The following is a 13,470-nucleotide window of genomic DNA, read 5'->3' as shown; positions in this document are numbered from 1 at the left end:
GGAAAACAAAAATAAACACATTTTACCTCAACAAAATCGTAACAGTTTCCGAGACTTTCCCACAACACAATTAAACAGTGTACACATTAATTATACCACGTTTGACTATACTAGCACATATTTTTTTAAATGTAAATAATTCAAGTGCAAATTTTTCTAATTGTCTTTTAATATGTAATAGAAAGAAGTCCTTTCCTACAACTGGGGAATTTTGCAAAAGTATTGTAGCCCTGCCAGGGAGTTTGGGGAAATTCTTGCTTCAATGTCTACTAGAAACCAGGGCTTGACCTACCGGTAGAGATGTGAGCAGGTTTGATGGTCTGAAGGGCAGACTCAGCCTCCTCAAGGGCAGGACGAGCAGCCTCTAGCTTGTCCATGGCATACGCCTTGTCTCCCTGTAAGCAGCAATAGTAGGTGTAAGATCATAATCAATTCGCGTCCAATCCCTTTTTTTTCCCAATCAACTTATCCTACATTAACCAGCAGTTTACCAAATTATATATAAAGTAACATCCTTAGGTTACAGACAATATGGTCCTTAGACCAAAATAGTACATCCAAAAGAATCAAGGACCACAGGATCTCTTTATTTCAATGATCAAGATCTAAAGTGGAATCTTGATAAAAGCTGGGTGTAAATTTTCTGAACATGTAAAGGATTAATAGCTGTATTAGTAGAGGATATCTTCAGAAACAAGCGAAACATAACTCATGACTCAGCTGCCAATTGAAACAATCTACTTTGCCATATCTGCAAATACTTGATTCTGATTGGTCAATCAGAGGTTTCAAATCCAAATAAATATTCCTGTGATTTCAGAACTGATCTTGTATTGTTGAGTATCACACTGAACTCACAGAGATCTGGTCGACAATCGTCTGAGCTTTGTCCTTGACCAACTGGACTTGGGCCTTGACCTTCTCAGCTGCCTGGGCCTTCACTGTGACCTCAGCCAGCACCTGGTCAGCCTTCTTGGATGCGACAGCCAGCTCCTTCTCCTTGACCGCCAACTCCACACTTAGCTCATTCACAGACTCGGACGCCTCAATCAGCTTCTTCAAACCTTCAATGAGAACCAGAGGTTAAACTTCAACTCCATCAACAATGTGTATCCTCAATGAGTGAGTGTTTGTGTTACTCTTCAGTCAGGAATATTTCAGCTATGTCACAACAGCCTATAAATAACCTGGAGAAGACAGACCAGTGGTTGATAGCACAGGCAATGGTCCTGTCGCTGATGCATAATGAACCAGGTCACACCATGGAACTAATCTACATTAGTCAGATCTTCACAGGTCGAAAGGACTGTGAGGAACCAGGAAAGAATAGGTCTTCAGCAACCCATTCTTGTCTTAAAAGGTGACTATGCTTGTCTTAAAAGGCGACTAACAGGATCGGGTGGTCAGGTTCGCTGACTTGGTTGATGCATGTCATCAATCCCAATTGCTTGGATCGATGCTAATGATGTTAATCACTGGATTGTCTGGTCCAGACTTGATTATTTACAGACCGCTGTCATATAGCTGAAATATTGCTGAGTGAGGCGTTAAACAACAAACAAACAGGTCAAAAGCCTGATGAGACACACCATGGCAGGTGATTGTAATATTTGGGGGAAAACCCATGAGCAATCAGGTGCAGACAGATCAAGGCCAAATCTAAGCAACGAATAGTGGATCCTGGATCAGCTAAGGGATGCAACTCTGCACCGCCAATTGTACTGCCTTAGATCCATCCTGAACAGGAGTGCTACAATGGTATGTTACCTGTATTCATCCTGTTAGCAAGGATTCCGATTTCTTCCTTCTTCTCGGAGTAGATCTGTTTGTATCCAGACAGGAAAGACAAGTAGGACTTCGGGGTCACATGTGTTTGGCGACGGTATCGTTGGAAGTATTCATTGCACAGCTCGGCAACTGTATCCTGTTAAATAAAGATCATGAGTAATGACTGATAAGGGAATGTACCAATCTCACATGAGCAAATCAATAAAACACAAAGTTTAACCTTTTTGGGCACAAATCAGTGAAAATAATATGAATAAAACATGCATTTATTTTTTGTTGATTACCAGTCTTCAAGCTTTTGCAATGCTGATAACAATGTCTGATCTCTAAAATTCCAAAGGATTGAAATGGGGTAGAGAGATGTGGTGTCGCACTTGCAATAACCACACCAGAGTTCAATACAATTTATCAATCAAGGCCTTATCAATGCATTTTACATTTTACACACTGCCAGAAGCCCTGGTAACCTTGCCAGAGGGACATAGAACATACCTGGAACACGCCCATGGTGTTGACCACCGACTGCTTGACCGTTGGTGTACAGACAATATCATAGGATGCCAGGAAGTGGTTGGACACAGCAACCAGAGCATCTTTGGGCCAGCGCTGGAACCAGTCCATGGTACAGCCGGAGATCAAACCAGGGAACTTCAGGGACCGATTCCGGAACTTTTCTCCAACCTGAGAAAAAAGACAAAACACCATAGATGAGTACTACACCCAGAAGACTTGGATGAAACAAACACAAGGAATCTCTGCTTCTGTACTGACTCTGTAGTATGTTCAGGTGTAAGCAATGAGTTATAGTGTGTTCTGGTACTTACCGGAGAGAAGCAAAGGCAGACATGGAGGTTCTGCCTCACACGGCTCATGTAATAGTCGTACAGGTTCTCATTTGTGGGCGGACGGCGAGGGGAGTCTCTCTTCATGGGAGCAATCAGTTCCTGCAGAATCTCATCCATCTCGTCCCGAGCAAACAGTCCAGAAACCTGACAACATGTTCCAGTAGCATTAGTTGCTGACAAACAAACACGTCATGCTTCTGTAATAATTACACCATGTTTAAAGTACGACGAGTGAGGTATAACCACTTAGCTACCCCACTGCCCCATTAGAGTATAGAAGTTAACAGCAATGACTGAGGCAGAATGACTGAAATCGATTTCACACATCATCATGCAGTCATTCTCAAGTTTCCCTCAACAAATATTTCTTAATACTTTTAAAACTTAAAGTTGCAATATTCCAGCCCCAAAACTGCAATCTGGCCCAGACAAACTTGGGGTTGATGTCATGAGCAACAATTCGTGCTCCAAGGGTACATTGGCACCAGGAACCTCAATGCTGCAACTATCTCACTGCTGCGACTATCTCAATGCTGCGACTATCTCAGTGCTGCGACTATTGCAAGTCTACATAAAAGTCTACACCAAAGTCAGACATTATAACCACAGACTCTCATGGCAGTCAGTTTGACAAACACGGCACGGGAGCCATGCTGGCCCGTTGCATGTAACCCTACCTCTCCGGACGACAGGATGTTGTTCATGTACTCCAGGAAGCCCTCGTCCTTGATCTCGTTGTCGGTGAAGAGGAAGGTGATGCCCTGGCCCTGTTGCCCTGCGATGCGGTACAGGTTCTTCAGGTCCTCCAGTAGGTTGCTCACATTGTATGACCTGAACAACACACAGTTCACTCAGGACCACAAATCAAATACTGCCTTACGTAACAATTAAAAATGGCAATATGGAATAGGACATTAGACACATCTCACAAGGACAATTTCATTATTTCATTTTTTAGCAAGGGCATTTTTCTTTCTTATCATATATTCTTAAAAGAGTCTTTAGGACATTTTGGAATCGTAACCTGGAAAATGTCCTGGATCATGGAAAACCCTGGCTTAGTAACATATTTTTAACATTCAGACCCTGACAAGCACATCTTGATGTTCATCCTTAATTGCAAACACTGAGAGGCATTGTCCAAACTAAAAAAATTAAATTTTGGGAATTGCTTAATTTGTTAACATGTTCTCAACAATACAGTGATCCTGAGAGTTGTAACATGCTCAATTACTGCCGTCCCATCTCTCCATACTACGATCAAGAGACAACACGTATTCACTTAATGCATGACGACCTCTGACACCAGACTGACCTTGTGAGAGTGACCTGGAATATCTTGTAGCCAGCAATGAAGGAAGCAAGACGAGTCAAGCTCTGTTTGCCGGAACCTCCCACACCCACCAACAGAGCATGGCCTCTTGGGGTACGAATGATACGTGAAATCTTCACCAAGTTCGTCATGGCATCCTGAAGAAAATACAAATATATTTACCATCATGAGCAAACACAGGTCATTTACCATGCAGAACAAACACAGGTCATTTACCATGCAGAACAAACACAGGTCATTTACCATGCTGAACAAACACTGGTCACTTGCCATCATGAACAAGCACAGGTAAGATACCTTCATGAACAAACACTGGTCATTAACTATCAAGAACAAGCACAGATCATTACTTGTTTGTTTGTTTTTTGTTTGTTTGTTTGTTGTTTAACGCCGCTGTCAGCAATATTCCAGCTATATGACGGCAGTCTACATATAATTGAGTCTGGACCAGACAATCCAGTGACTGATATCATGAGCATCAACCCACACAAAGTCAGTGAGTGACCACCCGATGCTGTTAGTCGCTTCTTACGACAAGCATAGTCGCCTTTTACAGCAAGCATGGGTTGCTGAAGACATATTCTAACCCGGATCTTCACAGGTACACAGTTAATTAACCATGAAGAACAGGCACAGGTCATTACCATCAGGAACAAACACAGGTAAATATGATTTACTTTAACACAATCCACAGACAGGAGCTGTCCATTGGCCCTATAACTACAGCTGCAAGGGGATTTTCTGTCAACTACAAGTCTTCACTGTGGACTATGTGTATTATTCTTGCATGACATTTTACAGACAAATCACTGCCCTTGTCAGCCAGACATACCTTGAAGAAGACGAGATCCATCTTGGATCCTCTGATGAGTTCATTGTACTGCGTCTGGTAGGAGATGAGTCGCTCAGCCAGGCCCTCGAATGTAATGATGGGCTCGTATATTTTGGGAGCATCTAAGTCAGCATCTTCTGCTTCATCCCCCGTGGGCTCGGGGGGTTCCCTCAGGAAGTCCACAAAGTAGGGTTCAACCTGCATGTCCTGACAGACGGCAGACCCACACTGCTCCTCAGCAACCTGCAGACAGCAGACACAGTGTCAGACAGGGGATGCAGAAGAAGAAGAGGGAGGAGGAGGAGAAGGGAGGGAGAGAGACAGTATTTGGCTTTTCTTGTCTTTTTCATGATTTTAACATTTTGCAAATGTCACAAGGAATCCTTTCAATGATTTAATTATTTACATGATATTCTTTAATGTGATCACCAGTTTTATGGAGTAGCTTCAGGTTTTTCTGGACAACAATCAGTGTCCCGGAATATGAACCACTCTGAAGCCCCATTGGTATGATAGACACAGTACCGTGAGTGAGGATGGTTTTAAATGTTTTCAGCAATATCCCAGCAGTGGACACAATGGGCTTCACACACTGTACCCAGATGGAATCAAACCAGGACTTTGACATGGCAAGCAAACACTCAAACCATCGGACTACCCTCCTGCACAGTACTCAGCAGCCATGACAATATCATCAAACAACATGAATGGCTTGACATTCTTCACTAGAGAACTTGACAAGACTGACCTGCTTGATAGTCTTCTCAAACCAATCCTTGTCAGTCAGCTCAGTGAACCTGTCCGCGATGACACGAGTGCACTCATGTTTCCATAGCGACATCAGGATGCCATTGTTGGTAACTGTCTCACTGGTGGTGTTCAACATTCCCTGCAAATGGCAAAGTCATAACTTAAAACAAACAAATAATAGGGTGTTCTTAAATAATAGTGAGTGAGTGAGTTTAGGGTTTTACGTCACATCGGCAATATTTCAGCCATATCGTGACGATTTTAAATAATAAAAGTGTTTGATTATCAAACATATTCCTGGGATTTCAGACAGAATATATTTTCTGCCATTGCTCTGAAAGAAACTATCAAAATATTTTGGCAAAAGACTCTTTTCGTAAGTAAAACATGAAGTGTAATTATTTTTATACAGACTACTTTGTTAAAACTGTCTGCCATCTTGCTGTTACAACTGTGAACAGCCTTACCTGCCATATTCTGCTCAGATCTCTCAAATTGAAGACATAGTGAAACTTGGCCGGCGTTGGCAACATCTTGATCTTGACCTTCTGCCAGAGCTTCCTCGTGGCTGGCACCAGGGACTTGATCAGTTCCGACACCTCCTCAACAAACCCTCGTTCCTGTTGACAAATACGGGTGGTACCATTGATCCAAGTGCAATACCAGACATTGTCTATGGCAATATATCAAGGACAGGTCAAAGAAATAAATTGTAAGTGATTCCAAAGCAGCTGATTGGGTACACAAGCAATGTTGCCACCTTCGATTCCATCAAAAGAAAAGAATCAGGTCACACCCACAAATGGACTATTGTTTCCTGATTGGCCGATAATAGAATCGACCTGTGAAGATCCAGGGTAGAAGATCTCAAGATCTTCAGCAACCCATGCTTGCTGTAAAAGGCGACTATGCTTGTCGTAAGAGGTGACTAACGGGATCGGGTAGTCAGGATCACTGACTTTTTTATGCCTGTCATTGTATCCAAATTGTGTGGATTGATGCTCATGATGTCAATCACTGGATTGTCTGATCTAGCCATGATTATTTACAGACCGCCGTCATATTGCTGGAATATTGCTGAGTGTGGCGTTAAGCAACAAACGATAACAGAATAGGTGGGGCTTGTGTTGCATTATTGTGCTGAATGATGTCACTGATTTCGTATTGTCTGCAGTGTGAGCAGCTGAAGAAAACACCCTGTCAGCCCTCATGGACTGTTGGTTCCTAACTGGCAGATAATAGAATAGGCGGGGCCCTGATCATGCATAGAACTCACTTTGATGAACCAACCGCATCCAATGGTTCTGAAAACCTTGTCAATGGAGGCATTGGAAGGCAGCGTGCAGTTGAAGATGTTGAAAGATCTCTTGAGACGCTGCGGGATGTCATTACGGCCGCCCCCAGGGTGGATCATAGCAGCGATGATCTGAATGTCCACGATGGTGGTGAACTCGCCCGGCTTCTCCAGGTTATAGAAGCCATGGTACTCCATCATCTGCCGAGTGATCTCGTTTGTCACCTGGGGAGGGGAAGTCAGAACATAGGCATTACATGGAAGTTGATGGAAAACAACTTCTTTAATTACTGTAAAGGTGACGTTTCGGTATAGATCCATATACCGTTGTCAAGCTTTGTCATATTTACACATCTTGAAAGATGAGCTTTCCCTGGCATCTCATCCTCGGTTATCCAGGGTATTATATCTCAATTCTACCATACTAAATACCCTGGACCAGAAAGATGGTTAACTGGGTCCGACTCGCAAGGGTTCAAAGTAATCAAGTGTTTGAAATTAAGCATGAGTCATTGACTCACCTTATTAAACGTTAAAAGCTAAGATTTAGTTTGTCCCTAGATTCAAAGACCACAGTTGGCCACAAGGATCCCATGATCCTCTCAATTCCAAACACTGTCATCTTTAACTCATCCATGTCACTTGAGACAAGAAACGTGTCACCCATGTCTCGTATCCATTGTTCCACTGTGACGGCAGAATCGTAGCTCACCTGATCTCCCCACTCGTTGATGATGGGCATGTTGATGTCATCAATGAAGACGGTCATCTTGCGTCCAGCAGGGGGTCCATATGTTGTGCCCATCCTTTTGTCCACAAAACTCTCAATAGTCCTCTGAAAACAAAACCAGACTATGTTAACCTGGATAAGTTAGCGCCATGACGAGGACATCGGTTTTCTATTTGTACATATGTTGCATGTGTTGCACTCCAAGTGAAAAGAAATACCTGCCACCTGGAATTTACCTTTCATTTCTGTTGGAAACAGGATCTTGGAACCATGAAATCTATTAACGAACATGGGAGTCTATTTTACGCACAGCTTTGTCCACCTTCATTTCACAACAAGTGCAGACAATGTGCACAACAACGTACCTGGAACAGCATGGGCGTTGAGGCGCTGGAGAAGTTGAAGCTCTTGAACATGTGAAGCTCTGGGTCACTCTTGCCACAGTAGCCCTGCACCATCACAGTCTTAGCAGTACCCTGGAGACAGACACACCCGTTAGCATCACCCCAGACACACACGTCAGCATCACCCCAGACACACCCGTTAGCATCAACCCACGATCAAACAGTCAAACCCTGCTAGGGTAACAGAAGACCACTCCCTTCTTCACAGTGGTCACATGTCACAGATGTTTTGACCAATTAAATGTCCATTCTATGAATGTCAAGATTATGCATATTTTCAAGGAACAATTTTCTTTGTCTATCATGCCTTAGTGATGGCCAATTGATTTTTGCCTATGGGAGAAAAACAATAAAAAGTCCTGTACAGCTGATCGTTCTGTAAATAATGCTGTGATAAGAATTTTTTAATTTATGATTTGTTTGATAGGCATTACTTATTAGAAGTTGATCGATGACAAAGTAGACACAGTTTATGGATAACAACTTCTTTATTTAGCGTTAAGGCGACATTCAGTGGGGATCCTTTCAGTATATATGGTAAAAGGATCTATACCGAAACGTCGCCTTTACAGTAAATAAAGGAGTTGTTATCCATAAATTGTGTCTACTTTGACATCAATGATTATGACCAATATTAACAACCGATGTAAAATGGTTTCCAAAGTGTAGGATTCTGACAAAGCAGACAATTTCTAAATATTTCAAAACTACAATAAATTTTAATACTGCTACAGGATGGCGAAAACAACACAGAATATCTGCGTCATAACGATCTACTACATCTGACACTAGGGTCACGGTGCTGCCACCTACCTGTTCACCAATCAGCAGTACGGCCTTGCCCTGTTTGGAGATGGTGTCAATGAGGAAGTCCGTTCTCACGTTGTCTACATTGGGCACCAGGATGGACGTATACTCGGGCGTCACGTCCGTGGGGTACACATATTCGGGCACCTGAAGGAAAATAGAGTTGCAGATAAAACGTCATGCTTATATAACAGAATGTCAAAGTTTGATAACAAGTCCAAGAATATGATATCTTTAAGTGACCCTTAGAAGACGTGCATTGTTGAACCAATGAAATCACGATACAGACTGACTATACTAATGGTATCATGATACATCAAATAGTAAGAAATGATAGAACCTCTGAAATACAGCTCTAAAACTTCTTTCTTCACATATATCATCGTTATCTCAAAAACTTTAAGAAAACCACAAGCACAAAATAGTTTTTAAATGAAGGGATGGTTATTAAATGTAACAGTCAGCGCATCCTGAGCTTCCGCGTCCTTGTGTTCTATAATGCTTAGAAGTGGCGCTATGCTACTTCTGCCATTATGAGGTAACTCTATTAGTTCCTGTTCTATCTATAGTGTATCGCGATCTCACAAACTGACGATTCAAGTATCAAGTATCGATGATATCGTAGGTATCGGTGAATTGTTACAGCCCTAAACATCAACTTCTCTATACTTCCAATGAGATGTTTCGGTACAGGGCAGAGTGCCTTTTGCACGCTAGTGCACGGAGTTGATTCTATCAAGACCCGAAACTCTAAACACTTAACCATTTCAGAGCAGAATACGTCCCCAGCTGACTGAATTGTTTTTTGCAAGTAACATGTTCTTATACAGCAATGGTGTGGATCGTTGTATAAATCCTTAAATGTTCATCAGTGCTCAATTATTTACAGTCCTAGACATCCATCTGACTATTTCTTAATGCATAAACAATTACACACAAGTAAGTGAAGAAAATAAAGAGGTCATCACTTATCATGAATTAAAACTGGAAATGATATGCACTAAATAACTGCTTACTCGTCCCGCCCAGTGTTCCCAGTCGCCATTCTCGCCAACGACAAACTCATAGATGGTGTCGTCCCCAGTGACGGGGGGCAGGGGGAGGCACAGCTCTCCATTCTTCTCTAGGAACCATTCTTCAAGCTACAACAGCAACAGACATTACCAGTTAAACATTTATCTTATCAAAGTACAAATGGCAAACCACAGACTGGAATAAAGCAGTGAGACTATGTGAGGAAAAACTGTAATCTTAACAAGATGACAAATAAAGTTTACAACCAATCACTTCTGTCCTCAGTACTGGATTAAACACCCAAAACATCAATACATGACATGCAGGTTTTTAAACTAAGATGAAATCAGTCAAAATGGTATTCAAATCTAAGAAATATTCCTGAATTCTTTCTGATTACAAACATTGTTGTTGGTTATTAAGTACTAGAAATTAAAGAGGGTTTTGGAAAAGATCCCTTCACGTCAAATATCAAAGATTTTGGGAGTCCCTGTATGGAAATACTATTGCAGAAATATCAAAGGATCCTAGAAGGTTCCATGATAAATAAATACATGACTGCTTGGTGTGACATTTTCTTAAAATTGTTCCTGAAAATATCACTAATTACTCGTGAAAGGTTTGAAGTAGCTACAAGGTCCAAAGGGTAAAGTTGGAAGTAGATTCCTGACCTTCTTCCTGTCTTCGATCTCCAGGAGTGCCCCAAGGGACCACATGATAGCGAAGATGATGAGACGCGTGAGGTGGTCTCTCTGAATGTCCTTGTTGTCGTCGCCCTTGGGCAGCAGGCCTTCCAGGACGTCTATGGCCTGGCGGATGTACATGCACTCCAGCACCTGCACAAACAACACAGACGTTACTCTTCATTACAACAGATACGTTACTTCTAGCTATAACAGATACAGTACGTCTAGCTACAACAGATACGGTACTTCTAGCGACAACAGATACGGTACTTCTAGCGATAACACATAAATGAGTGAGTGAGTATTGTTTTGCGCCACATTCAGCAATATCTTAGCAGTATCACGGCAGTGGACACCAGAAATGGGCTTCACACATTGTACCTATGTGGGGAATAGAACTCAGGTCTAAACCATTACAAGCGAAAGCTTTAACCACTAGGCTACCCAATCGCCCCTCTAACATTCAAGTAAATTCCAGTTACAAATGATGTGTAAACTCAAACTATACAGATGTTACTTCTAACAACATGTAAATTAATTCCAGGTATAACAGCTACATTACCTCAAGCTACAACAGATATGCTACTTTTAACTAAAATAGATATGTTACTTCTAACTACAGCAGATACAAACATCTAACAAATACGTTCTTTCCAGCTTTAAAGAATCTTTACTTCTGACTTCCACTGACAGTCTTAGTCATATACAACAAACACTTTAGCTCATGTTGCTGCTTTCAATTTCAAGATGAGTACAGATTACAATGGACAATTGGTTGATCAAACTGAAAATGAAGAATCAATGATGAAATCCCATATGATTCCAAACACCGATCTTGCAATATTTTTTCATATGTAACAGAAACTGTGAGAGCACATACCGCCATCTTGGGCTCGAGGGTCTGTATAACGAACAGATATAACTTGGGGAAGATGGCTTCAAACACGTTGTAGATCATGTCGCTCTGGGCCGGGGGACGACTCACAAGCCAGCCTGCGGGGAATAGACATACAGAGATAGAAACAAAGAACAAGTTTTAGCTGTGTTAGTCAGCCAATCATACAATGTTTACAAGTGATAAGAACCAATCAAACAGGTTTCAATATCCTATGGGGAGACATAGGTTAGATGCCCAGCACTCTGGCTTGTCAAAGAGGTGACTAAAATGGACTGGGTGGTCAGACTCACTGACTTGGTTGAGTGTTGTAACCAGACAGAATATCGGCGAGGCAGCATTACACAACAAACATACCCTTGAGGATGGGGTCCCAGTCCAAGATGGAGCTGCTCATGAAGACCATGCCGTTCCTGGACACAGTGGCGGGGGAGGCGTTGTCGATGTTGTGGACCTCGAAGATGATCTTACAATTGGGTGCCATGGGGATACGATCTCCGTTAGCCAGTGTCAGTGTCTTGTTGTCATCAAGTACCGAGTTGAGGTTCTCAATCCAGATGGCATCCACAGGACCATCAAGAATCATCCACACATGCTCCCCCTGTGACAGAGGACAAGAGTGTAGAGTGTAGTGGAAGCATTAAAGCTGGACTAGGTATGGTATAAAGGTCATTTGGGACATTCTGAGCCAAGTCATTATGAATCCTTTGTCAATTCAACACAATCTTGCAGTCAATGATATTGCTCTGTAATAATGTATCCGTTTCACACTAGGTATAAATTATATCAAGACATGGACCTGGTACAACATAAAGTAGCATAGGGCATTTTAATTACAAACATCAGTCCTTTACCTATCCTACAAATACCACATCCTTAGTCTAGGTATGTTAAAATAAGGGAATACTTTGGCATTAATGAACAAAATGTTTCAAAGGTAAAAAATGAATTCTGATAACAAAAAATGATTAAGTAAAATAAACCTGAACCGTCATATTTCCAATAAAAAGGGCCTGCTTCCTCTTCCCCTCAGTCTAACCCCCACCCCCACCCAACACACTGAGCCCCACCCAACACACCTTACCCCCATACCCCCACCCAACACACTGAGCCCCACCCAAAACACCTTACCCCCATACCCGCACCCAACACACTGAGCCCCACCCAACCGCTTTCCCTTCCTCAACCCCACAAAATCATTTTTTCCTCTATTTCAGTGAGCTTATCCTTCATCATGAAGATGTACAACAGTACTAGCTTGTATAATAATTTCCAATAACATTCTCCCTATCAGTACCCACCTTCTTTGTCTTATGTGTTCTCCTCCAGAGAGTAGAGAAGATACCGTCCGTCCAGTCATTGGTGGCCACGTCCAGTCTGCCGAACATCTGGGGGGCAGTGATAGCCTTTGGGTTCATCCTCATCTCCTTGTGGGGGGTGCCACACTCTGTCATGGACTTCATCAGCATCTGGATACACTTGGTCTTGCCGGCACCAGTTGGTCCGAGGGTCATCATGCCGTGACGGACACGCTGGGTCTCAAACAGCTGGATCAGCTTCAGGACCCATGGGGCGTGATGGACCAGGCCCGCATCACTAACCTACACAGACGAAGATGCAAGATGTCTTTAGGTGATGGGACAGCACCTCATTTGGACTGAATACTACGAGGGTAGTCAAGACTAACAAGAAACTTTTAATAATATACCCACCGCCAAAAGAAACACGAACCATAGAAACATATTGAGATGTACTTTAAGAAGAGATGTATCCAACGTGTACCAATTAATGACAAAACTAACAATCAGCCAAATGTTACCACAGCGTCTTTATTCTTATCATGATACGCTGCACATGATTTCACAACTTTACACGCTAATCCTGCATGAGACACATGGTGCATCTCTAGTCATGGATCTATGATGTCATAAGCGATGTGTTCACAAGCGTCGGTTCAAACAACATAACAGTATGTTCGTTTGTGCATCGAACCAATCTAATATCTCTTGAATATGAGCAATTATCATATATTAACCAACACGTATGTTATTCGCGTTTGTTTTGGCAGTGAGTATACATCTGAAGCCAGAGA

At 42.3% G+C, this 13,470-nt stretch overlaps 1 protein-coding gene across 1 annotated transcript in view; it reads right to left on the bottom strand.

Moving 5' to 3' along the window:
• LOC139476069 (dynein axonemal heavy chain 5-like) overlaps positions 1 to 13,470 on the bottom strand; it is a 71,783-nt gene that overhangs the window by 18,265 nt on the left and 40,048 nt on the right. Inside the window, exons 43-61 of the mRNA XM_071259308.1 lie at positions 12,680 to 12,979; positions 11,736 to 11,979; positions 11,364 to 11,476; positions 10,469 to 10,633; positions 9,800 to 9,925; positions 8,790 to 8,930; positions 7,938 to 8,048; positions 7,555 to 7,677; positions 6,825 to 7,067; positions 6,016 to 6,168; positions 5,547 to 5,687; positions 4,799 to 5,041; positions 3,949 to 4,103; positions 3,311 to 3,464; positions 2,613 to 2,777; positions 2,281 to 2,469; positions 1,768 to 1,924; positions 859 to 1,064; positions 293 to 395 (exon numbers count right to left, since the gene is read on the bottom strand). Of these exons, the coding sequence (XP_071115409.1) occupies positions 293 to 395; positions 859 to 1,064; positions 1,768 to 1,924; positions 2,281 to 2,469; positions 2,613 to 2,777; positions 3,311 to 3,464; positions 3,949 to 4,103; positions 4,799 to 5,041; positions 5,547 to 5,687; positions 6,016 to 6,168; positions 6,825 to 7,067; positions 7,555 to 7,677; positions 7,938 to 8,048; positions 8,790 to 8,930; positions 9,800 to 9,925; positions 10,469 to 10,633; positions 11,364 to 11,476; positions 11,736 to 11,979; positions 12,680 to 12,979 (3,232 nt within the window). The remainder of the gene's footprint in view (positions 1 to 292; positions 396 to 858; positions 1,065 to 1,767; positions 1,925 to 2,280; positions 2,470 to 2,612; positions 2,778 to 3,310; positions 3,465 to 3,948; positions 4,104 to 4,798; positions 5,042 to 5,546; positions 5,688 to 6,015; positions 6,169 to 6,824; positions 7,068 to 7,554; positions 7,678 to 7,937; positions 8,049 to 8,789; positions 8,931 to 9,799; positions 9,926 to 10,468; positions 10,634 to 11,363; positions 11,477 to 11,735; positions 11,980 to 12,679; positions 12,980 to 13,470) is intronic.

The sequence above is a fragment of the Haliotis cracherodii genome, unplaced genomic scaffold (genome assembly GCF_022045235.1).
Source record: "Haliotis cracherodii isolate W230 unplaced genomic scaffold, xgHalCrac1.p SCAF_3, whole genome shotgun sequence".
In the NCBI taxonomy this organism is placed as follows: Eukaryota; Metazoa; Mollusca; class Gastropoda; order Lepetellida; family Haliotidae; genus Haliotis; species Haliotis cracherodii.
The sequence above is the reverse complement of the archived record's forward strand: the minus strand, read 5'-3'. Positions and strand labels throughout refer to the sequence as shown.